At 40.0% G+C, this 26,282-nt stretch overlaps 1 protein-coding gene across 2 annotated transcripts; it reads right to left on the minus strand.

Annotated features, from left to right (window-relative positions):
- Window positions 1-15,572: 15,572 nt before the first annotated feature.
- TAP46 (2A phosphatase associated protein of 46 kD) lies at window positions 15,573-23,591 on the minus strand. 2 transcript variants are annotated; one of them, XM_087338170.1, is made up of 10 exons: window positions 23,479-23,591; window positions 23,243-23,380; window positions 22,806-22,928; window positions 22,297-22,383; window positions 22,017-22,121; window positions 21,760-21,921; window positions 20,124-20,159; window positions 19,985-20,047; window positions 19,608-19,885; window positions 15,573-16,018 (listed from the first exon to the last, which is right to left on the minus strand). In XM_087338170.1, the coding sequence occupies exons 2-10, from the start codon at window positions 23,363-23,365 to the stop codon at window positions 15,784-15,786; spliced, it is 1,212 nt and encodes a 403-aa protein (XP_087194296.1). In that variant the 5' UTR covers window positions 23,366-23,380; window positions 23,479-23,591; the 3' UTR covers window positions 15,573-15,783. The 2 variants fall into 2 exon arrangements, with proteins under 2 accessions (XP_087194296.1, XP_087194295.1); XM_087338169.1 differs by having other exon boundaries at window positions 19,608-19,888.
- Between the last annotated feature and the right edge of the window lie 2,691 nt (window positions 23,592-26,282).

Consider the following 26,282-nt stretch of genomic DNA (forward strand, 5'->3'; position numbering starts at 1 on the left):
GCCATCCGCAACTAGAACGGACACGGCTCCAACTCGTGGATTCCTAGTTCCTCACACGTCCGGAGGCTTATTACATTTACCCCAGAGCCTCCGTCTATAACTGTGCCGGGGAGTTCTTTCCCTTTTACAATGGCAGTGATTACCGGACTGCTGGTGTCTACCACTGTTGGTCCCTCCTCCGGATTTGAGAAGAGTACTGGTGCAGGTGATGGTTCTCCTGCCGTCATGGTCGTCTTCAGTCCTTCCGTGAATCTAGGCACGAGTTGGAGGAGTCTTCCTAGTGGTAACGTAATCTGGCATTCTTGCAATGCCTGCCATGTCTCGTTCTCGGAGTGACTACCGCCGGCAAGCCCTGCGGTGTTCTCCTTTTGCTGCTGTAAGTCTGTGACATTCTGCTCGTTTGCTTTCTTTACCCATTCCGTTGCTTGTTTGCGGATGGTCTCCTGTGTCTCCCATTCTTTGGCCATGCCCTTCAATCTTGTGGTCACCTGCTGCAGGTCTGCCACCTCAGGGACTACCATATTTACCGCCGGTCATTTTTCATAGCTCTTCACCGGGCATTGGTTACTATAATGGCCTTCCTGTCTGCAGTAGTAGCAGTAGGCTTTCCGGGCATTGCTAAATTCGACATTGTCTGTTGTACCCGGGGCAGGTCCTACGGTACGCGCGGGGTTTTGTACCGGTTGGCTACTTGGAGCGCCTTGTTCCGGATCCCGGGGGTAGCCGCCTTTTTTTAAATGCCGTTTTTTGTTAAAGTTCTTCTTATTACGGTACTCTTGACGGGGTTTCCCGTTATATCGGCCATATTCCTCCCGTTGCTGACGATACCCGGGGGAGTGCTCCCGGTCGTACTGTTCGTATCGTCTATTGTAATCTTGGTGCCGATCATGCCGGTCATAGTTATCTCGTCGATCACCGTACCGGACAACATTTTCCCATCGCTCGCCGTACCAGACATTATTTTCCCGTCGCTCGCCATACCGGACATCCTGTGCCGGTCGGTCACGGTCCATTCGCCGCCAGCGTTCGTCTTCTTCATCCCGGCTGCTGCGTGGCTCAATTTGTCGGACGGGCGGTGCTTGCCGAGTCAACAGATTATACTCGCACCTATCCGTCGTATGGCTCTTGGACTGACAGATTACACATTGCGTCCTCATAGTGCATTCTAGAGCCGAGTGTCCGGAATTCAAGCAGGTTGTGCACTGTATTGCTTGCCGAAACCGGAGGTCTTCATCGGACGGTAACGCCCGTTGAAGTGCGCCCAGTGTGAGCCAGGAGCTTGTCTTTTCCATCTCTTTCACCCGGTCAATGACCTGGTCGATGGTACTTGTACGGAAATCGATTACCGTGCAAACCGTGCGTAGGGGTTCCCGGAGCGCGTTTAGGAATATCGTCCGTAATTCCTCCTCCGGGGGTGCACAGGTAAGCTGACTATGCATCCTTTGAAACCGGATGACAAATTGGGGAATGCTCTCCCCTGCCTCTTGCCGGATAGTATAAAATAAGCCTACCATTACGGTCTGGTCCACCTCCTTTTGAAAGAAATGCATGAATTTAGCTTTTAAATCTGCAAAGGTGTTGATGGTAGACGGGTCCTGCGTCCGGCGCCATCTTGCTGCCGGTCCCTCCAATGTGATGCCAAACTCTGCTATCTTAGAGCGTTCTTCTTCCTCCGGTGTCAGTCACTGGGACACATGGTTGGCTTCCCATGTCTGTTCAAATGCGTGCACATGAGCTTCCGCGTCCGGATCATCTCTATACTTAGAGTACTGGAACGGCATGTCGTCGTCCAGTATCAGTGCGCGGGCTGGTAGTGTTGGTGCTCGTTCCGGAATTTTCTCCGGTGTCGGTTGTTTCTCTTCCGCTGGTGACAGAGGCCTCTCCTCCTCGACTTCCGGTGTCGGAGGTCGTTCTTCTTCTGCTGGTTCCGGGGGTTCCAGCGTTAGCACTTCCGGTTCCGGTTCCGGTGTAGGTAAGGTATCTGATCCTTCGTCCTCCGGTCCGCCCGGGGTTTCGTTGTTGCTACAGTAGTTCGTGTGCACGCTGTATTCCCCTTCGGAGTCCGATTCATATGCTGAAAAGGCCTCTGCTTCGCCTTCTCCGTTTGCCAACGTGTGGAGAAGGGATTTGGTTTCCCGGAGGCTACTTAGGTTGCTGTCGTCGTCCGGGTGCGATGTTTGCTGTAACCAGTGGGAGTCCACCGCTACTCTCCGGATTACGTTGGAAAACGAGCGATCCGCTCTAATTTCCTGTGCCGCTTGCTGGAAAGCCTCGCGTCTCCTTTGCCTTTCGGCAAGGCGTCGAGTTCGATCTATAACCAGGTCGTGCGTTGATCTAAACATCCATCCGTGCCGTCGTTCGCTGCAAAAACAGGAATCGTGGTCGCCAAAAACTGTGTTAACTCTTCAGGCCGGACAATGGCCTAACACAGGGTGTCTACGGGAGACACTTCACCAAAGGGTGTTACGGCAACCGGATTAGACTTCAACGCTTAATCCGACTTAATCAAGTTACTTATTAGGATCGTCTTCATAACACGCGTAAGATATAACAATTAAGACAGAACGGCAATTGACACAGAGATATAACAACGCTTAAGCTTTCATTAATTAACCGCTAACTATTACATTGTATTCGGGCCTTTAAATAGGTTTCCGGTCTGTATTACAAAATGGTGCCATCCGCACCTGTTCGGGATCGGTCCGGATCCGGAACGGCATACCGATTCCGGTCCGTCCGTCCACACTCATAGCTTAATTACAACCACATTCCTACTACTTAATTAGCTCTCCGTTTCCCACTCTGGACTCCTTTGTCGGCCGGTAACAATGAGGAGCTTGTATGGAGTTAGCTCATGCACTCCATTAGTGGTGCACCGGTTCAGGAGATGGACGGCCGCGGATGCTACTTCGGCCCAATAGAAGTTCGGCATGTGCTTTTCATGCATCATGGCGCGTGCTACCTCGAGTATTTGCCGATTCTTCCTTTTGGCTACTCGATTTTGTTGGGGTGTGTGTCGGCATGAGAATTCTCTCCGAATGCCTTCACTTTGGAGGTAGGAGGTTAATTCGTCGGAGAAGTACTCATTTCCTCCATCCGATCGTAGGCATCGAATATGCCGACCGGTTTCCTTTTCAACTTCGCCCTTGAGCTTTTGGAAATGGGAGAACACTTCGCTCTTCTTCTTCATTGGGAAGCTCCATGTGTAGCACGAGTAGTCGTTGATGAAGGTGACATAGAATTGGCATCCGCTGATCGTCAGCGTTTGAGCCGGGGTCGTGGAGAAAACCGGCCATAGAAGGAAACGGGGGAAAAGACACAGGAACCAACCCTTACGCGTGGCCGCACTATTTATTAAGTTGTACATAACTAGGTCTGATTCACCAGATGTAAATATACTAGGTAGTACGGACTAATTGTCTAGGGAATCCAAGCGAATCTCTGTCCGACGGGACAAAGGATAAATGCATGTAACCGAGGGTTTAACGATCTTCCTCGGTGGCCTATAACAGGGAGGGGAAAAGACTGATACAGGGGCAGACATTTTTGGGGAGGACAAAGTGCTATCGGACTGGGAACCGAGCTCTCTCCTCCACCATCATTGTTGCTTCTGCAGGGATTTTGGGTTAAGTTGGTTGCCTCTACTACGTGAAAGCTTTGTAATCTATACTGTTATTGGAATTGATTGTCTCGTTTCTGTCTCTCTGTGTTTTCTGCGACTCTCTCTCCCTCTCATCTCTCACGCTCCTCAGTTCACGGCCCCACGGTCCCGCCTTATTTCATACGCGAAAGCAAAACAACACGACACTGGTCCCCATACATTTGAGTATATGATGTAGAGGAGGCCTTTGCTCGCATGGCTCTCCTTCGAGAATGGGAGTCTATGTTGTTTGCCGAATTGACACACTTCGCATACTCGATCAACTCGTTTCAACTCAAATGTCGGTCGATGACGACTCCCTTGGTTTGCATCGCTTGAAGCCATTGGAGCTTTATGTGGCCGATTCTCTTGTGCCACAACTCGATGCTTGTTTCGGTTTTGCGACCTTTGGCATACATGGCCGATTTCACCTCGTTAGAATTGAGGATGAACATGCAACCATCTCTCCGTCCCTTGGCTATGAGTCCGCCATCTTTCTCGATAAAACAACCTCCATTGTTGAAGCGGACTTGCATGCCTTGCTCCACGATTTGGCCGATCGAGACCAAATTCTTTGTTATTGTGGGCACGTGTAAGATATTCTTGATGCAAGTTTGCTCGCTTTCTTTCCCAAATGGGACATTGCCGATGTGCCAAATGGGATCTGTGGTGTCATCTCCCGTCTCTATGAAGTCGGGTCGCTCTGGTGTATGCAAGTCATTGAACCACTCTTTGTGGCATGTCATGTGATGTGAGGCGCCGAAATCGACGAACCACATGCCTTCCGAATTGGAGGTGCTTGCGGAGTCGGAGGCCTACATAGAGTTAGCTCTATGCCTCATTACCAATAGTCCTCCGTAATTGTCATATTCGGAGTTCGTTGCGTGATTCGTGAGTTGTCGACTTGTCGAAGCTGACTCACTTCTTCTTTTTCGGCACTCCTCGCGATGGTCGATTTTTCCGCAATAGTTGCATGTTGCGGGCCTCATTTTCCGACCTTGTTCGGCGTGGAAGCTCCCCCATCACTTGAAGGTTCCTTGATGGCTTCTGTGAAGGTTTGAGTTCCCTTCGTGTGATGGGCCGAATTGGCCTCTTTTAGAGCCGTGACCTCCTCTGCCGCGACCTCGTCCTCGACCACCATCCAAACTTGAGAAGAACATTTGTCCTTACGACGTCTTCATCTTGGTTCGGACATGGTTCTCTTCGACCAATAACATTGATTGGAGGTCGAAGAACAAAGGAGGGTTTTCTCTCACCAAGATCGCCATCCTCAACAAGTCGAATCGTTGTGCGAGGCCGCCCAAGCATACTTGAACCATCTCGTCTTCGTCGACGTTTATTTTGATGGAGCCAAGCGAGTCGCAAATGCTCTTGATCTTGGCGGTGTAGTTCGACACGGACATGTCTTTTTACCGAATGTTGTTCAACTCTTGTTGGAGTTGAAGCTTTGTGGGATGTCATGTGATGTGAGGCACCGGAATCGACGAACCAAATGTCTTCCGAATTGGAGGTGCTTGCGGAGTCGGAGGCTAACATAGAGTTCGCTCTATGCCTCATTACCAATAGTCCGCCGTAGTTGTCATATTCGGAGTTGGTTGCGTAATTCGTGAGTTGTCGACTTGTCGAAGCTGACTCACTTCTTCTTTTTTGGCACTCCTGCTCGCGATGGCCGATTTTTCTGCATTAGTTGCAAGGTGCGGGCCTCATTTTCCGACCTTGTTCGGCATGGAAGCTCCCCCTTCATCCGAAGGTTCCTTGATGGCTTCCGTGAAGGTTTCGTTTCCCTTCATGTGATGGGCCGAATTGGCCTCTTCTACCGTCGTGACCTCCTCTGCCGCGACCTCGTCCTCGGCCACCATCCAAACGTGAGAAGAACATTTGTCCTTACGACGTCTTCATCTTGGTTCGGACATGGTTCTCTTCGACCAATAACATTGATTGGAGGTCAAAGAATGAAGGAGGGTTTTCTCTCGCCAAGATTGCCTTCTTGAACGAGTTGAATCGTTGTGCGAGGCCGTCCAAGCATACTTGAACCATCTTGTCTTCATCGACATTTATTTTGATAGAGCCAAGCGAATTGTAAATGCTCTTGATCTTGGTGGTGTAGTCCAACACGGACATGTCTTTTTGTTGAATGTTGTTCAACTCTAGTCGGAGTTGAAGCTTTCGGGCGGTCGTGTTGGCGGTGAACATTTTCTTTAAGTTCTCCCACGCCTCTTTGGACGTCTTGGCGTCTCGAATGTTGCTAAGCATGTGGTCGTGGACACATAGAACCAAGCAATACATGACTCGACTCGCCGCTTGCTCCCATATTGAGTAGTCGGCGTTCTTTGGGTCGGGTCGATTTTCTTGAGCGTCGTTGATGTAGCTCCAATACCCGTGGCCGATGAGGTATTGGGTCATCATTTATTCCCAAGATGAATAATTGCTCTGGTCTAGCTTTTCACTAGGGAGCGAGCTACCCATTTGCGTGTTCATGTTGATTGTAGTTTCTTCCGTTTTGCTTTTCTTCCTTCAATCACATACTCGTGCTACGTAGCGGCACTATGGTAGCGGATAGACGTATTTTGTCGTCAACGTCTTGAATACACAATCACGAAGTCGGGTGGGCTTAGTGGATTTTCTAAACCACGCGCTCTTATACCATGTTAAGAATTAGGTAAGTAATTAAGCAAGGGTTAATTAGTGCCTAATTATGTGATTAAGTTAAGCAGAAGATTAAGTGATATGTGTGTGTATGTGTGTGTGTGTGTGTGAGAGAGAGAGAGAGAGAGAGAGAGATACACTTATGAACAACCCAAGATGGGGGATGAATAACTATCTTAAATTAGCATTATCATCATCAAATACAAAAATACCTACAATGAGGTATATATAGATCTCATGTGCAAGGGTGCACATCTGTGAGGATAATATAGGTACAAATGTGTAAGTCCTATATTAAATGTACTTGGGAGTGGATGATCTAGAATATCCCATTTAAGTACAAGGTCCTATTTAAGGCGATATAGTCAACACTTCTAACTATATTCTATCTAGGTAAGTACGAAGTTACATGGTTGACTAAATAACTAAACTAAGTTGAGCTTCATCTCTCAACAAATATATATTACCAAAATAGGTTCCTTTTAATTTCTTAGTGTCCGACTACTACATACTATTATTACAATATCCCATGAGACAACCAATAGTTGGCGTATTATGTTACAGGCATGACCATATTATATCCCGTGGTGAGAATTTACCGTAGTATTCTATACACGTGGATAAGTGTGAGGGTTAAACGAGAGTGTAAAGAAGGGGTGGATTGGCACCCTTCTTTCTCTCTCACCTTTCTTATTTCTTATATCTTATATCCTTATCATATGCTTACATTAGATCATAACTCTAACATATTATAGGATAGCACCTTGGCACAAATGAACGAAAACAAAAGAGGAACAAAATTATTGAGCCATCAAGGTTTACTAAGTATTTAGAAATCATTATTAGATGAGGAGACATCAAGGCAAGTGAAGTTATTAGCTAGGTAGTAGGAGCCACACGATCCATGGTTATGTTTTGTTCATCAAAATTAGCCTCAAAAAGTAATTCGGCCGCTAGATACTAGTTGCTCTTGTCCAACAAACCCAATAGTTCCACTCCACACATAACTATCTATTGATTTTGCAAAGACGTTTGGTGAACCCAATGTAAACAAGCAACATGGAATAATGACTCAACAAGAAAAAATCTTATCTGTGATGGCACTTGTAGAACACATTCCACAAGTGAGGCAACCAAGCCAACATGGGGAAGGTCTTCAACAAGTTTGTAAAGATGGGAAATCAATTTGAGGGAAAAATCTCACCAAGTTCCTCGAGGTCTATAACAAGAAGATGCAACTAAGAGGCATATGTGTAATAACCAAGATCATTAATCCTAAAATAAAGACATAAATGACACAATCATACTGAAAATACGCGTTACCACCCATCTGGCCCCGCGTCAAAGTCGACAACGCAGACGAGGAATCCCGATCTGTCCCATACCAGCCAAGATCTCCACGTCAGGACCTTGGTAGATGACTAGTCCACATTAAAGAGAGCTTCGTCAGAACCACTCATGGGGCTCCCCCTGACTAAGGAGAGTATACCCTATTTATAGGACCTAGGCCATGTAATGACATCTACCTCACCAATCATGTGTGGGGTACCCAATGACACACATTACGTCAATCCAATAAAGCCGATGACTCGGATATTGCAGTATGATAGCCCCCAAATAAGCACGTCTAAACCAATGAAGAGACATTACACAAACATTTTCCTAACTTCCCATTGCAAGAGTGCAATTAAACAGAGGGGGGGAGTATCCAAAGTATGCGAATCAAACAAAACATCAATAGGAGGACGTGGCGTATAACCATACATCAACTTGAACAGACTGTATTTTGTTGATGTATGCTTAGCCCTGTTGTAGGCAAATTCCACCATAGGAAGGTAAGTCTCTCATAATGAGGGTTTTTGCGCTACATATGCTCTCAACATATCCTCTAATATCTTATTCACTCTCTCAGTCTACCCATCTGATTGAGGATGATCAAAAGAACTGAGACTCAAGGTTGTTTGCAGTTTCTGCATAACTTCTGACCAAAATGTACTTGTAAACTTGGAGTCTTGATCACTTACAATCTCCATCGGTAGACCATATAAGGTATAAAGATGTTTAATAAACTTAATAGCCAATTTCCTTGTGGTAATTGTGGATTTTGTTGGAATGAATCTTGCCATCTTGGTAAGCCGATCAACAACCACCCAAATGGCATTATTTCCCTTAGTGGAACGGGGCAATATAACTATGAAATCCATGGATATACTTTGCCAATTTTCAGCTGGAATATCGAGAGGTTACAATAAGCCAGCTTTTTTTTGTCGCTCGGCCTTAATGACCTGACATTATGGACAACGTATAACGTAGGACTCTACCTCAGGTTTGAGAGAGGAAGTATTGCATCAACTCTACCCATCTTGCCTTTCGACTCTAAAAATTCTTTTGAGAGAGGAAGTATTGCAAGGATTTGTGGTCCATTAAAACAGTGAATTTACTACCATACAAATAATGTCACCATTTCTTTAAGGCATAAATGATAGCAAGTAAAAAAAAATTTTGAACCAAGTAATTTCATTGGGCCGAATCCAACTTTTTGATTTCAAAAACAATTGGTCTCCCAATTTGAAATAATGCAGCCCTAATAGCATAATCACTTGCATCTGTCTCAACTTCAAATGTTTGATTAAGATCAGGTATAGCTAAAGTAGGTGCATTCACAATTAATGACTTCAACTTATTGAAGGTTTCTTCAAGAGAGGCATTCCACTCAATAGGTTTAGTGGACTTTCTTGTAATACCCTTCAATAGGTCCGTAAATGGTGCAGTGTAGGATGAATACTTTTGAAGAGATCTTCTTAGGAATCCAACAAATCCTAAGAAAGATCATAGCTCCTTAACATTTGAAGGTCGTGGCCAATTTAATATTGCTTCTATCTTAGTCTTCTTAGGAATCCAACAAATCCTAAGAAAGATCGTAGCTCCTTAACATTTGAAGGTCGTGGCCAATTTAATACTGCTTCTATCTTAGATTTATCGATAGAAACACCTGACCTAGATATGTGGTGTCCAAGATATGTAACATCCTTTTGAAAGAAATCACATTTAGATAGTTTGGCAAATAGCTTGTATTCACGAAGCTTATCCAAAACTATTCAAACATGACACACATGATCCTCAAATGTGTTACTATATACCATGATGTCATCAAGGAATACGACCACGAAAACACGTAGCTGACCTCTCAATATATCATTCATCAATTGCTGGAATGTGGTTGGAGAATTAGTAAACCCAAATGGTAGAACCCGAAACTCATAATGACCATAACGAGTTTGGAAAGTTGTTTTGGAAACATCTTCTTCCAAAACCCTGATCTAATGATAGCCAGTACACAAGTCTATCGTAGTAAAATATCTTGCACTTTGGAGTCTATCTATCAAGTCATTAGAACGAGGCAAAGGGTAGGAATTGCGAATGGTGAGTTTATTCAAACCCTTGTAATTTACACACATTCACCAAGTTCCATCCTTCTTCTTAGCCAAGATGACGGGAGCTCCCCATGGCGATTTGATGTACCGGATGTGTCCCATCCTCAAGTACTCCTTGATTTGTCGGGCAATTTCATCCTCTTCGGTTCGACTCAACCGATAAGGGGGTATGCTCACAAGTTTAGCGCCTGGAACCAAGTTTATCTTATGATCTATAGACCGAGAAGGAAGCAATCCTTGAGGTAATTTATCCGGAAATAAGTCCTTAAAATGCGACAATATGTCACGTAGAGCATCTTTCTCAAAATCATCCAATGAACTCTTATCTACAAATTGATACAGAGGATCATTGGGTTGTAATATACACACATAAAATTGTGCATCGACATTTCGATCATAAGTATAAAGATGATTAACATGCATTAAATTGTTTATCGCAGTTCCATTAATAAAAACTTGTTGGTTGTTATTTTCGTCAAAAGAAATAGTATGATTCAAGCAATCGATATCAAGATTATGTCTATTATAAAACCATATGTAAGCAAGAACTACATCTATCGTTCGTAAACGCATTACATGAAAAGTCAACTTTTCAGTGTAGTTATTTACTACTAGGGGTACACCATGTGCAATTAATGAATGCCTTTGGACATGGCCTCCCGCAGTAAGGACTTTATAGTCGTGGTCACTTTTGGTTGTTTTTATTCGTAACATCTGCACCATATTAGAGTCAAGAAAATTATGAGTGCTCCCACAGTGAAATAGTATAGTTACACTTTGATTGTGGATAGTCCCATAAGTTTTAAGTAAATCGTGTGGTCCAAGAATATTTTTTTATAATGCAATATTACTAACGGAATTCAAATAATTCAAGAACATACTTGGATTATTGGAAGTTGATGGCTTTCTTTGCGGATTGTTTGAGTTATTGCTCTCCTTTCTCTGCCTACACTTGTTGGCTTTATGCGCAAGCTTCTTACAAAAGTTGCAGATTATTACCCGCCTTTCGCATTGTTGCTTTGACCTATCGGAGAAGGTTGGTATCTACGCTTACCGCTTTCTCCTTCCGATTCTTTTGCTTGGTCACAAGCTTTTGTGTCAAATAGAATGCGGGCACGTTCCATCGCTTCTCCCAAAGTCTTGGGTTGATGAGCATGGATCTCATAATGAAAATCTTTATTATGGAAACTATTAATATATAATCCTATCGGCATTTCCTCATTAGAAGCCGACAAAAGCCCATGGTTTGTTATCAAGTCACGGAAATACTAATTGAATTGGTCAATAGTCATGCCCTTATCAGACAAGTGACACATATCTTGTATCACTTGAGAAGTCGTCTTAGGATAGACAAATTCCATCCTAAGAGTCTTTTCAAATGTCTCCCACGTTCCTGGTTTTTTATCCAACCGCTCCCACCAAGAGTTTGCGGCACCGATCATCTCACGATCCGCCATATCGATCTTTTCAGAGTCATTCTGAATATTCTTGAGGCGAAAGTGAGCATTCCATCGGTTTATCCAACTGCTCACAAACTCGTGGTTGCGTTGGTTATCCCTTCTTGAGAACTGTTGAGGAGTAAATGAAGGCTTCTTCGTATTGCTTGATGTGGAAGTGTGTGCCTTTAACTCCAAAATTTGTTGTTAAAGGTTTTCAAATTGATGCCTATTGGCATCAAGAAGCCCTTCAAGTTTAGAGGAGAACGCAAGTGTGACCATTGTCATTGACTTGAAAATATCGTCTTACGTTTTACGGAAATCATCCCTCGTGACAAATTCGATATTGTCGTTAATATCCTCGTCACGAACCGGAGATATTGATCGATCGTCCTCATCTCGCATCGGAGAAATTGGATGACCTTGATGGGTGGGAGATGTGGGATGTGTCAAAAAACTTCGTTGGTTGGGAGATGTGTGATGTGCGGAATTGCGAGAGGAAGAAGCCATGAAAAATAAGGAGAGTTGAGAGAGTAAAGAAATAAGTATACTAAAGTCTCCAGTACTAAAGTGTTATAAAAGACTTTAGAATTTGGATGAGGAAATTAAGAGTGATAGATCATGAGAGAATGGGTATACTTATATACCCAATTTTCTTAAGTCGGTGAGTAATAAAGATTCCCCTAGATATGTCCAATTTAGGCATTTATCCTCGTTTCATCTATAGGGATTCCTAGATTAGACATTAGGAGCAATACCTTCCCTTTTAGGAAGTCGGTGAGGAGTAGTCGGTCACCACCTCTCTAAGGTTAATCTCTTGAATGCTTCCAAACTAGGAAATTCTCCCTTTTTAGTTAGGAGAATTCCTAGTCTAGATTTTAGAGATAAACATCCCCCCAACATCCCCTCTTTGGAAGTCGGTGGGGATAATAGGTGACTTCCTTGAGAATCATTGTACTATCCAAACAATGATGATGGTCATCCCAATAATGATGATCTCTTCACTCATCATCCCCATATTCCTCCTATCCATCTCATACTCATGATCCCCTCTCAAACATTAATTTCTTCTCTTATCTCTCTACTTCGTATCGATTAATAAATGATGATGATCTTATCCATATAATTATATTATCATCCTTATAATCAACCATTTAAGCATCCATATAATCCATCCATAAACACTAATGATTTATGGTTTATCCATTCATCATTACGTAATTAACACGCACCCATGGTGATGGATGATTATGGCCATTCAAATAAACCTTAGGGTCGATGATCAATTGATTATTGACATTCAACGATCATCACCCTAGTTCTTTCGGCCAATAATAAAATTGATTAACAATGAACATTATCCATAAATATGGTGATCATCAATTAATTCATCGAAAATTAAATGATCAAGCATCACCTATAGTATATTAGGTGGCCGACCTCTACAGATTCGATTTCCACATGTAAGGCCGCCTCATGGCATGGCTATCACATCAAGACGGGTATACAAAAAATAAAATATAAGTATATTTAAGGTGCTTTTATTTTAATAAATATATATTAAATATCTTAACGTAAAACAAACACATAATAATAATAACAATAATTCTATGAAACCTTCTTCTTCTTCTTTTAAACCCCTTCATTTTCTTTTTGTGCATCAGCGGATCAAACTCCAAGCCTTTTCTTTTAAGGTTATAACAAGGATCTACTAACCAACCCATCACACAAATCTCGTTATGATAAGGTCTATGTCAAAACCTTAATATATTTATTATACATAACCCCCTACAATAAACCGCACATCAACACATCACCCCCACACGGAATCTCCGTGGCGTTTTCGACACTTCCCCAATACATCATTAAACATACATTAGTACATAATAAAAAAATCATATTTTCCCGTACTAAGGCACACAACGCAAATCCAATCAAACATTATATTTTTAGGATTAAAACCGCTCTGATACCATATGTAATAACCAAGATCATTAATCCTAAAATAAAGACATAAATAACACAATCATACTGAAAATACGCATTACCACCCATCCGCCCCCGCGCCAAAGTCAACAACGCAGATGAGGAATCCCGATCTGTCCCATACCAGCCAAGATCTCCACGTCAGGACCTTGGCAAAGGACTAATCCACATTAAAGAGAGCTTCATCAGAACCACTCATGGGGCTCCCCCCGACTAAGGAGAGTATACCTTATTTATAGGACCTAGGCCATGTAATGATATCTACCTCACCAATCATGTGTGGGGTACCCAATGACATACATTAGGTCAGTCCAATAAAGCCGACGACTCAGATATTACAATATGATAGCCCCCAAATAAGCACGTCTAAACCAATGAACATTACAATATGAGAGGCTAGACAATTACATTTTTTAGTTGCATGGTCATGAACACTCTTCATTATTAAATTGAAGTGCTATAAGTCAACCATGGTTCTTGAGAGGATTTTGAGCCAACGTTGCTCAAGGACTTCATCGTTGATGGTACCAGGTCAAACGACTCAATACGATTTTTTAAGTGAGTAAAGCTAAGGGAAGGGAAATGGTTGTGCCACCACAATATTGGGCTTGTGACAAACTAGGCTATAATGAAACATACATGCAACCATTTTAGGAAACAAACAATGATTAATTGAGATCATCCAAACAATGGGTTCAACTTCTCGTAGATTCCAATTTGGGGAGGCAACTTGACCATGAATCTAATTAATGGTCATTAATACACCAAGAAGCTATCACACAATGATGTCCATCTGAAAAAGCAATGTGGATTGAAACAAAAGGTCATTCTTAATGGTTCCAAGGACCTCATTGAGATCAAATTAAGTTTTATCAAAGTTTATTGTCAAATCAAAGCATCATCATTCTCCATGAAGAACGAAATGAAGATGAGAATGGAGAGAAGACGATAAGGAACATAAGGAATATGATAAGGGAGAAGGAAAGAAAGAAGAAAAGAAAGAGGCAAAATACGAAGAGCAATGCTAGCAACCAACTTACTTTAAAATGGGACAAGGGTAATCGAAGAGCAAGGCATTTGGTAGATTGTCGAAGCCAAAGATGGCTTCAAGACCTTGAGATTGGTTATGATCTTGACCAATACAAAAGAGAAGAATGAGAAAGAATATAAAAAGGCCAAGAAAGAATATAGGAAACTCAAAGAGAAACTGGGAGTCCAACTCTTAATGCAACCCAAGCAAATCCATATGAACACTAGTGGAAGAGCTAGAAGTTTCTAGGATTAGTATTAGTTCAGGAATTTCCACATAACATCTTGCATTACTTAGGTAATTTTGGTCATTTTCGCATAACATCTTGCATTAGTTTAGTAATTTTCACAAGAAGCGTGATATGCTTCAAGAATTTATAGTGATTGCCATTATTAAATGCTTCACAAGAAGATTCAATTAGAGCATTGCAATGTGTAGTTACTGAGACAATTACATTTGAAGTGGAGATTACATTGCAAATATGTGCCTTCTCATCACTCGATGTGAACAAGCACAACCATCAACATTCATTCATATAATGATTCAACATTCAAAAATGTGTCATAACTCATAAAAGCATCATTTTCTACCATGGAAAGCTACACTACATTGCATTTGAAAAGAAAGTAAAGTAGAGGGTAACTTGTAGTACACAATCAAATCACAATTCATAAGGTTAACAACATTCATGGACCACCATGTTTAAAGACTATTTTATAATGAATAACATAGTAATAAATGCGTCTAATTTAAATGTATGCAATTGGCTTAATTCTACATATAATTCACCATAGAGGACAAGTTAGACCCATGATAACTATTGCTAATTGCCTAGTATCATCAAAATCCATATTCAACCTCATTATCAATGTTCCTCCAATAGAAAATAAACAATTATTTTTTTGTTAAAACTCAATACAAACTTCCCATCATTCTCACGAGTTAGGAAATAGTTTCTTAAAGAGATTCTTAAAGCTCACAATAAAATGGTAAAGAGAGATCGACTGTAAAGCTGGCAAATATAGGTAACACATGCAAACACAAAATGAAGGACCAAAGATGGGTAAATTGAGTTGTGATATCATCATGGACAAACATAGATGACCATCACCATTTAAGGGTATCATTTTCACAATACATTTTTGTTTTCTCTAATTACAGCCTGTGTATGACATCGATGCTAAATCCTTACGTCTCATTCACATGAGATCCTTAAAACTTTCACTCCAAGGCACGAATAATAACATCTATTTTTATCAGACTTTTATTGCAACACATTAGAGAGGAACTTATAACCTTGATTTCCGGTCTTTCAAATATAATTTTGTATAAATAACCTTAGAGAGGTTACAAATGTGTTGACTCGAAATGAGAATTACACAAAAGTTAAAACTATAGACATTTCTAACTAATTTCTTGTTAAAGAAAACCATTACATTGGAAGCATGGACGGTCTTTTATCATCTTGTTCAGCATACAATTGTTAGCACATGTTCTTTGGCCAAAACCCAATGTCGTAAAGGAGGCTTACTGCCCAACCTTATGAATCTAACAAAAGCATTTAATCAAGCCCAACACCTCGTTGTCATATGACTATGAAGTTAAGTACCATTAACCACAAGGTGCAAGTTTTGAGTTGCCAGAACCTCGAGGATTTTCATCTTTCCAATCATCCCAAGCTCTTGCCTTGTACTCAGCTGCCTCATTATCACTGTCATCATTTTTCAATGGTTCATTTGCCCAAGAGGAATTGGCCTCTTCTTGAAGCTTTGCATTTCTTTCCATCCACTTATTCATTATTTCCATCTCTTTTAAACCTGCTTCTTCAATACTCATGGTAGGCAATCTACAAAGTACAGTAAACTTATTTTATTTGATGATGTACAAAAACACTTCATAAACCATGTCAGGGTTCAATACAAGTGACAAACATCAAGAATATATCCAGGGATACTGATAAAAATATAATCCTGTTTCTAAAATGTTGACAATGATGTTTGATCTTTCTCAAAATTATATCAATATGCTTTGTCAAAGAGTGAGTATCCTAGTCTCATAAAAAAGAACAAAGATTTCTCTCTTCGTTCTCCCTCTCTCAAGATGGTGTAGTTGGTTATCACACTGGCCCCACAAAACCCTGTTTAGAGCGCTGTGTGAAAAATGCATAGAAACCCAAATAAAATGCACACTTCTGTAATTTTCATACAAGTGCACAAGGATCAGCTATGAAAGTCTGATGAATTCTAACCACGCCAAAGAGTATCCCTAGTCTCATGAAAAAGAGTAAACATTTCTCTCTTGTTTGGTCCTGTAGGCCATTTTGGCATATCTTAAAAGACGTTAATAAATCTTTCTTCTTTCTTTCTTTCTCTTTGCTCTCCAGATGGTGTAGTTGGTTATCACACAGGTCTGTTTAGAGCTGTAAGTCAAACATGCATAGAAGCAGATCCCAAATAAAAAGCACTGGCCCCACAAAACTCTGCTTAGAGCTGTATGTCAAACATGCATAGAAACAGATCACAAATAAAAAGCATGCTTGTGTGATTTTCAGACAAGTGCAAAAGGATCAGCTATGACAAGTATGATGAATTCTAACCACACCTTGTAGCTCTCAATGGAACAGGAATCAGTCATTCAAACAATTAGACATGCAATATAGCCAGCAAGGGAGCTAGTGTCATCAATTATGTCTGGTCAAATATGATGCTGTGAATATGTTACAAAATTTGGATGAACTCATGATATATGGAAGTCACTATTATGCATTCCTCAGATATGTCTAGTAGGATGAAGTGGAAAAATATAATTACTTACACTTAACACATTATAGGAATCCCTCATGCACCACCACATTGCCTATCCCAAAAAGGTATGGTGAGTAATCAATGACTAGCAGATGAAAGTAAAGGGACACTGCTCAGCTGAGATCTTGATCTATGCAGAACAATTTTATGTGAAGGACGAAAGATCCATGGCCAACGTGTTTCCCTTAATGCTCAAGGAAGCTTTTGAATATGAGTTAATGAAAAGAATGAAAAAACTTCAGAATGGCAAGGCTCCAGTACACTTCGCCGTTGCTCAGAAATGCTAAATAGAGTGGTCCAATGGATAAAGAATGGACAGTTGGATTATTAAATCAGCCAACATCACCAGGCCTTCCTCAAGATTGATAAGTTGACACGGTACAAAGAATAGGAATAGAAATTAGCTCACCAACTATAGCATGATTTTGGTGGGATCCTCTATTGCTAAAGTTTTAGGCAGTACTAATGAACATCAAGACAATGAATAGGCTAAAAGACACAGCAAGAGATCTTTGAGACAAGAAGTTTTCCAGCCAAGACACCGCACTATTTGGTCTGCAGGTATAATGAAGGAGAGTTGGCTTAGAGAACAACAATTGAACTGTTATTTTGTCGATTTCAAGAGGCTTTCAACATAATCCCAATGGCAAAGTTAAGAGAGTTTCGAAAGAACGGTTATACCAGAATGCATGAAAGCAGGAGAGCAACAGTGGTGCAATTATACCAGCAAGCAAGATGCAGGTTGAAAACAAACAAAGGACTTCTGCACAGTTCATGAGCATCAAGGAAGTGAAACAAGGATGCCCACAATCACCTACTCTATTCAGTCTAATATCTATGTATTGACCAACTAGAAGAGTTAATCAAGGAAGCTTTAGGAGAACTTGAAGAAAACCAAGCCATTGGACATTTCGTATTATTGCTTGTAATTTATGCAGGCAATGTATTTTCGGCATATTCTCAGCTGAGATAGCAAAAGCCTTATGGAACATAGTTGCCTAGCAGTCACATGGCTAGGAACAAATTCAAGGTGGTAAGCACCGTCAAATCTGAAAGTCAGTATCCAGTACTGCACTGTACTACGAAGAGGAAGCAAATGGAGTGGTTCACAGTTCCAAATACATTGGAGTTGACATACCTAGCCAACACAATTGAAACAGGTGTCTAAATAGGAGGATGGAAGCCGGCATAACCCAATACTCTGAACATGAGACATATGCCACTTGAACACAACACAAACATGAGAAATTAGGGCAGAAGCATTTGATGTACACGAGATGCAAACTATGGTTTATGGAGCTGAGAATTGGCCCAGCAGTATTTCAGCAAGCCCATGGAATAATAAAGAGAAAATACAAATGAAATTTCTACACCTTAATTTGCAGTTAAGAACACAACCCCATATTTTGTAATGTTTCAAGAAACTGACGGAAGGCTAATAGATTTGTATGTTCTTCAATTAAATGACACGCATATTTTGAAGCAAGAACAATGCCTCAAAATAAGCTCCCCAAACCCACAAGGAAAGTGAATGCACTTACCACAGAAAAACCACAGAATATAATTTCTTCACTAGCTGGGTCCAACATATGGAAATGATTTGCAAGATGAGATATTGAAGAATATCTAGATGTGCACATAGAAGAAAAGAAAGGGACAGAAAGAGACAGGAGAACATGAGTTCATAATTTACTCAGCCACATTAAGGTCCTCCACATGAAATGGAAAACATTCACACAGAGATCTATATTTGGGTAATATCGCAGCTGCATAATAATCAATATTGAAAACGATACCAATGGTGACAAACCAATGCCTAAGTTCACATGGATACCATGTCTAAGAGCGTGAGACAGGTAATGATGCACACATGCTCACGCACATCCAAAATGGGGAATGAAGGTGGCTGAATATTGAGCAGAGAAAGAGAATATCTTATCTCAGTTGCCACGATGTCCCAGAAACATAAGAACATGTCGCTTTGGTATCCCCTCACTATGAGCCAAACTCATGGAAGACTAAAACAGTTAAATCTAGGAAACAAGCTTAGTTTTTCATTTTAACTTTTACTTTTACTTTTTCATTTGTTCTACTATTTTTATACCCCATCCCGGCTGGGGAGCACATCCCTCTAGATGGAAATGTTTATCCTCAGCCCTTTTCTCTACAATTTTTGATAGCACGGCCTTTCTAGGTTTCCCTTAGTGTGTTTTGGTTATCTCACATCTTTTGGAGTTACTTGTTCCTATTTTTTTACTTCTTAGCAGAGAGAGAAGGGCTGTTAACAGTGTATTTGTTTTTCCATCTGCGTTGGTTTGTCACCTTGTGCTTTACCTGATTGTATCTTATTGTATATATTATAATCGACTGCCTTTAATGATAAAAGGAAAGAAAACAGAAACGTTCAAAGAATGCCTTTATGGCAAAGGAAACCAAAAGTTGATACACCAAAGCATTACAATCAGCTGAGATCGAAAGAAATGCAAACGATCTCTAATCCCTTTTGCATGAGATTAGAAAACTGGTTTTTGAAAAATTACTTACAATTTTGAGAAAGATTAAGCAATGTTTTTGATATCAGAGAATCAGAAATATATTTTTATAAATTTCCCATAAATCTATACAACCAACCTGTGACTTGGTTGGAAAACTTGTCCAGCAATTCTTTGCCTTTCTGTTGTGACAGGCTGCCCAACAAGACTGAGTGGACCAAACATGGGCAGAAGGTTATGTTCATGTTTTTGAGTTACACTTGCCCTTCCTTCAATTACATCTTGAGCAAATGTTGGACATGTTATTGGCTGGGGAGGTCTCGTGATTTTTGCTCTCATAGCTGTATTTTTATGCCATGACTCAGCTTTAGAAGTCCTTGCATCAAGCATTTCCCTAGTCAATAATCCTTCACCATTCTGCTACAGAAAATAATCCCTCAATACACCCATAGAAGGAGAACTAAGACCATTAACATATATATATATATATATATATATTAGTACTGCAACTCATACCTCACTGTCTTTGACCTTCAGCAACTCTTCTTCCAATTTCAGCATGTCTACAAGATCCAGTGCCTGCATAAAGCATAAACTTCATATCTGAGGTCATAAAACCCCTTGATACCAATTAGAAGTGAATGAAATAACTCACCTTACATAAAGACAGAGATATCTGCGACAACCATGCCTGAAACCATAGATCCAATTGTTTAAATCTGAGTATGTGGTCAAAGTAATCTTTATGATCAATTATTCAGAGATACGGCATTAGAATTCCGTGCCCTTAAGAAGTGTCTAGTATCAGATTTTCAATGTCGAAGTGTAGGTTTCCCATCAAAATTATAATCCCAAATCAAATATTGTAAGAGCCTTGGGCTATGCATTGTTATTTGAATAAGTGTAGGAGTGAGTCAGCAATATTCCTAGCAGTGAAGAATAAATGCACATGACACATGGAAAACTTGAGATTGTTATGTATGCAATGGAATAGAGAGATCTGAGACCCTAGGATACAGCTCAAGATGTTGAAATTGCTCGCTCATAGTCCTTTGCTCAGAACATAGCCCCATTGCACCAGGGAAATTCGAGGTTGGGATATACAGGACAGGATAGAGACGTCTCAGTCCCTGGTAAATATATCAAGCATTTGCATCTCTCAGAGTGGCACCAATCCTCTTGTGATATCCCCCTTACAGAGACTCTTTTTGAATTTGGGGTGTCTTTAATAGTTTTTCTTTACGCTGCTACCTTCTCTTCAAATGTTGCAATGTTCAATTATTTTACAGTAACCACTTAGGGAACATCAATTAATAAACTGTCTTAAGACTGTTCCTATTATGACATTGCTGACTTGGGAACCTATGAAGCAATTTTGGCAAAAGCTTGCACTATATTATAACACTAGATGGAGGATTTCTAGTAAACTGAAACAACCTTCGATTTTATATATAATGGGAGGCTTTAATTACCTGGATGGGAACCATCTCTACATTGTTATATAAAGAATGTTGATGCTACAATACCCATGTCTTTCTCATTCCTGTGAAAGAGATATTTGGCCTTTCTCATACAACCTAAATGCTGAATTGGTGCTGGCTACAGGAGGTAAATCTGTGGTTGCAAACCATTTTAAATCATTCATTAGAAAAGGAGAGAACATTGTTCAATTGACAAAAAATCACATTGTTTTATGAAACACACAAAGAATGTGTTAGTTCTCCTTGTTCCAAACCCCTTATCACGCACGGTAAAATGATACTGCAATAGTTCCAAGTTCTTGGAGCTGCATTCCTCACTCACATAATGATGCCTTGATATTGATCTTAAGTGTTCTACATCGTCAAAGATCTGCAACAGTATGCATACAACTGTCCCATCCATTTCATTTGACATGTTCTCGACTGCATGTCTTGCAGAAAATATGTATTGTATTAACGGGTTACTGCTCAAAATGATGGCATTGTCATTACTACCACATGTACCCCCTTAATAAATATTGCTACTCACACGTGTCATTCCTTGCATCTCCCAAGATTTTCATCATTTCACGCTCTAAAAACCCACACTGTTAACTAAGAGTTGATTGCGTACTAAAATCATCTCCTCAAATATATGTAAGAAAGCTGGTGGTCTTCTTGTGTTTTCTCTCCTCTCAGCCTCTTCTTGATTGCTTTTATATTCAATGTTCAAACTTAATCATAATGATTTAAAAATATTTTTAACCTCTAAAACTCTTTATGACTAGTGATACGAAGACAAAAAAATTCATATCAAGAAAAAGTACACACCTCTCTTTCATCCTCCTCAAATTCATCACTTATGTCATCATCTTCATAATCAACTATTGAACCTTTTGCAGCTGCTCCTCTTGAACGCTCTCGTCTCTCTCTCCTTTCTCTAATGTCTTGCAGCTTTTTCTCAGCTGTTTTTGCACGCTTGAACCGTGCAATCTGACATATAAAGAAAACCATTTGACATAAAGAACAGTAGAAAAAACCGCTTGAAACATACTGAATCACACCAAAACCATAAAATAAAGTCTCACTTTTGTTGCTCGCCTCACTTCTGCTGTGATAGGAGTTGCTTCATTGAACCCTTGCATTTCTACATCTGGTAAAAGCTCTAACCTTTCACATGAAGATATGAAGGTCTGGCCATACAAAACACTGTTAATATGACTTACAAATAAAAGGGACTAACTTTAAAACAACAAACTATTCTAGTAAAATAATCATCTTTACATGTAATTTTGCTGATCTCATTCATATAACTCATAGTACAAGAAGAAGAAAATTAAATATCAATTCTTTTAGAAAACGAATCACCTTTAAATATGATTTTGCTGACCTCAATGCTTGAAAACGATCTGAGGTTTGAACCTTTTCACTGAGCTCAGCCATAAAATATGGAACCTGTCCAGAACTAAATAATCAGTCTAAGTCTACAGAAGAATCATCAGAAGTATTTCATTTGGTTAATTTCATATTTCACATTCATAGTTAACAAGTTTCCAATTTCCTGTTTCTTCTCTGGAAAGACCAAAAAGCACAAAGGATTATAATTTCACATATGAATTTAGGCATACAAATCCATGAGATCTAAAATTTAGATTGATATTGGATGTCTAGCATCTAACCTTGTTTTCATAGTGCAAGCACATACATACACACAAGACTGTAAGGGGAAAATATGTTCTCAATGACTAAAAAGCCAATAGGAATGATCTCCATTAACAACACATAAAATAAATTTTCTTTTGAATGTCCATATATGTGGCATTTTCTTAATTCATGCATGAAAAAGAATGGGAAAATTGAGCTAAAAAAACACTCACCAGTAAATATTTCAGGTTACCAGTACTCACGTCATCCTTTTGCTCATTGGGAGAGAAAAGTCCAAGTTTATCTATCAAAGCTTCACATTGTGCAAGAATTTCACAGCCTTTCTTTGCTTCATCCTTCAATAATAAGACAATACAATTTGTAAGGCAGCATACACACACAAATAGTTATATACACATACAAACACAAAGGTGTAAGCACAGGGCTCAAAGATTGTGAAATTCGGAAAAAATCTGTTTTCTCTTTAACATACACACACAAAGGTGTAAGCACAGGGCTCAAAGATTGTGAAATGCACTCAAGTCATGCATATACATGCATGCACTCACATTAACATATTTACACCTGGTTACACACACACACACATGCATGCATGCATGCATGCATATTCTTTCCTGAGAGAAAAGCAGGGTGCGGTTGTTCAACTCACAGAGGTAATTTGCGAGTCTTCAGCACGCGAATACAGTCGTGAAGCCTTATCGAAGAGCAACTTCAAGGGAGTGAACTGAAGCTCCTCTTGGTCTTGATCTGAACCATTCTTCTGGCTATCCATGGCGAAAGGGTCAATCTGTTCCGGATGCCAAAACAAAATCTTGCGAATCTCTCTTTCTCTCAGAGGCAAAGAACCGTATTCAAACAGGCATAAGCTTACAGACACACACATACCTGATGAAGAATCAATGGCGATCTGCGCGCATACTCCAAATGCGTTCGTACTGTACAACCCACAGATAATATACGTATGTAGCCCCCTCTCTCTCCTGGTATGTATGTATGTATGTATGTATGTATGTATGTATGTATAATGTATGTATGTATGTATGTATGTATGTATGTATGTATGTATTAATATTATGATGATGATGACGATGATATGAGGAGGTGTACATATGTATCTACGTACAGAATTCTCAAAAAATGCCCTCTATCCTCGTATTTCTTATTAATATCAAAAGTGCCCCCCATTTCTTCCTCGTAGAGCTATTATTAGTTCTTAGATCTAAGGGTCACACTAGACCCTCAACATACATAAGGAGATTGCTTTATGGAAACCCCCCCTAGCTCCTCGTCGATTGCAATCCGTTCATCGCTACACGCCATCCATAGTTATCTACACATTGATCTTCTTGTAACTTTCGTTGTTGCAACAATCGTTCTCTTAACAACGTTCAAGTGGTAATCAGATATTTGTTGATGGTTAATCGTCAACACAATAGGTTGGTCCATGTGATGGTTGTGATAAGCAAAGTACTTCTAATACTACCCCACATTTGGCAAAGATGCATTTGGAAATCCCTATCACTAGTATAATTATTATCAACTAACATTCATCGTAGGCAATCTCCTATTTTTGAGCATTTTGTTTGGAAATTAAATATGTAAAGGCTTTAATGTAGGAGAAAGGAATAATATCTGCCACAGAAATGTAATCATAGACATTCAATCACATGACCTCAATATGTGTTTATCATCTTGCAGTATGTAAAATTTCAAAAAATATACCATGTACCTTCCTCGGTGGGCTTCCAAGGTGGAAATAACCATTTTGGCATGCCATCTACATAATCCACCAAGGGCAAATCTGACCATGATTTTTGAAAGGAAAGTCTTGGAGCTTCCACCATGTCTGAAGATCCTTCCAACTCTTCATATTGAGCTTGTATATTCGTAATCAAATCATACAATAGAGCAGTGATTGTCTCCTTTGGTCGACTTTCTTCTCCCATGAGACCTACTTTGCATCTAGATTTCCAAATGTTCCATAGCATGATAGAGGTTATGGTGCGCCAAATGTCACTCAGCCTATTCGAACACCAAATTTGTAAATCCCTGGTTGGTTGTACAATGCATTTATTTCTTTGCACACAAAATGCCTTCAACCTACCCAGGTCTCCTGGTATCCAAGCTTTCTTCTCCAAACTCCACCATAGTGCAAATCCCAACAATATGGAGCATTCTAGCCTACTCACAGGATTGAAAAGTTTTGAAACCTCTATCTTAACCATAAATTTGAACACGATTATTTCTAATGATAAAATAGAGTGAGAGTTATGGCTCTATTTAACACTATAGAAAGAGTATAATTTAGGTGGGTATGAATAATTGTGTTTACCACAATGCCAATATTTTATAAATCCCTTACATTTGTTGGAGCTTGGTTCCATATCATTGTTGGACTTAGTGGTGCTCAATAGAGCCATCAAGTGCAATGGAGCTATGAGGTTTTTGCGCAATGCCAAAACTAAACAAGGAAACTAAGCAGTGACTAGCACAGATAAGAGAGAGTCAAGGAAATAAAGCAACAAAATCTAGTGGTAAAACTACTACACATTTATACTTTTATTATGCACTTGAACCAAGACAACCACCAAACGGGCCTTCTTAAACCTAGCTTTTATAAGGAGAGAAAAAAGGTTCACACTAGGTCAACTAACTAGCTTTTCCACCCACTCTCAATGTGTACTATCTCCTAGCAAAGGCAAGTTGGCACAAAGAAATCTTACTAACTATGTGGATCCATCAATGAACTAGTTCCACTCCCTAAGTGAGTCTCAAGACAAGAAAGGCAAAGTGGTTCCTTGCACACTTTGTTGGTTGCATAGTATTCTACTTTCGTCAAGACAATTGTGCAAACCTCAAGCCTTAATCTCCATATTGCTCTCCATGTCACACTTCATTTGTTGCAATTTTCAATTATCGCAAACCTCAAGCCTTAATCTCCATAACGCTCTCCACATCACACTTCATTTGTTGCAATTTTCAATTGTCACAAAATGTGAATATCAAGATGCAAACTTGTAACCTCTATACAAGATTCTTATACTCTATCCATCACACTACCTTATTTCAATTAAAAAATATTTCTTTCTTTCTTATTTAGAGCTATGTGGCTCTATATGTCTAATACATGTAGATACTGGATGTATTCACATTGTCTCATTTTGACAAACTAGGACATATTTATAATATGATCAAAGGGCAGTTGCCCTAACTCAAGCAGTATAAAACTTAGTTTGTAAGTGTGGCCATTCCTTGTATTGTAACGTTTGAATAATACAATTACAATTCGTGCCTCTCTATCTCTCTCACTCTGAGTTGATCTTGTTGTCTTGCAACTCTCTACTTAACATTTTGTTCATCCTGCTAATCAATCTTCAACTTGGTGTTCTTCAACATCTACATGTAACATGTTCGTGTTCAGAAGTGGAAGGATCGTGCTCAATTGGAATGATAAGGAATATTCCATTTGATTTCAGGGTTTTTTTAACCATCTTACAAAACATGTGATACTTGTATCACATGTGCTCAAAGACTCAACGGAAAAGCTTAAAATCTCACCATGTCAAATGTCACAAATTTATGTTATATTTTTTACCATAAAATTAACAAGTCGTGTTTTTTATAACAAACAATATTCAGAAGGAGCAATTGATTTAAAAACAAATAACCTTTATATCATTCGAGTTCTT

The sequence above is a fragment of the Azolla caroliniana genome, unplaced genomic scaffold, assembly GCF_043228905.1.
Source record: "Azolla caroliniana isolate FFs.n. ecotype wild unplaced genomic scaffold, voAzoCaro1.0.p SCAF_240, whole genome shotgun sequence".
In the NCBI taxonomy this organism is placed as follows: domain Eukaryota; kingdom Viridiplantae; phylum Streptophyta; class Polypodiopsida; order Salviniales; family Salviniaceae; genus Azolla; species Azolla caroliniana.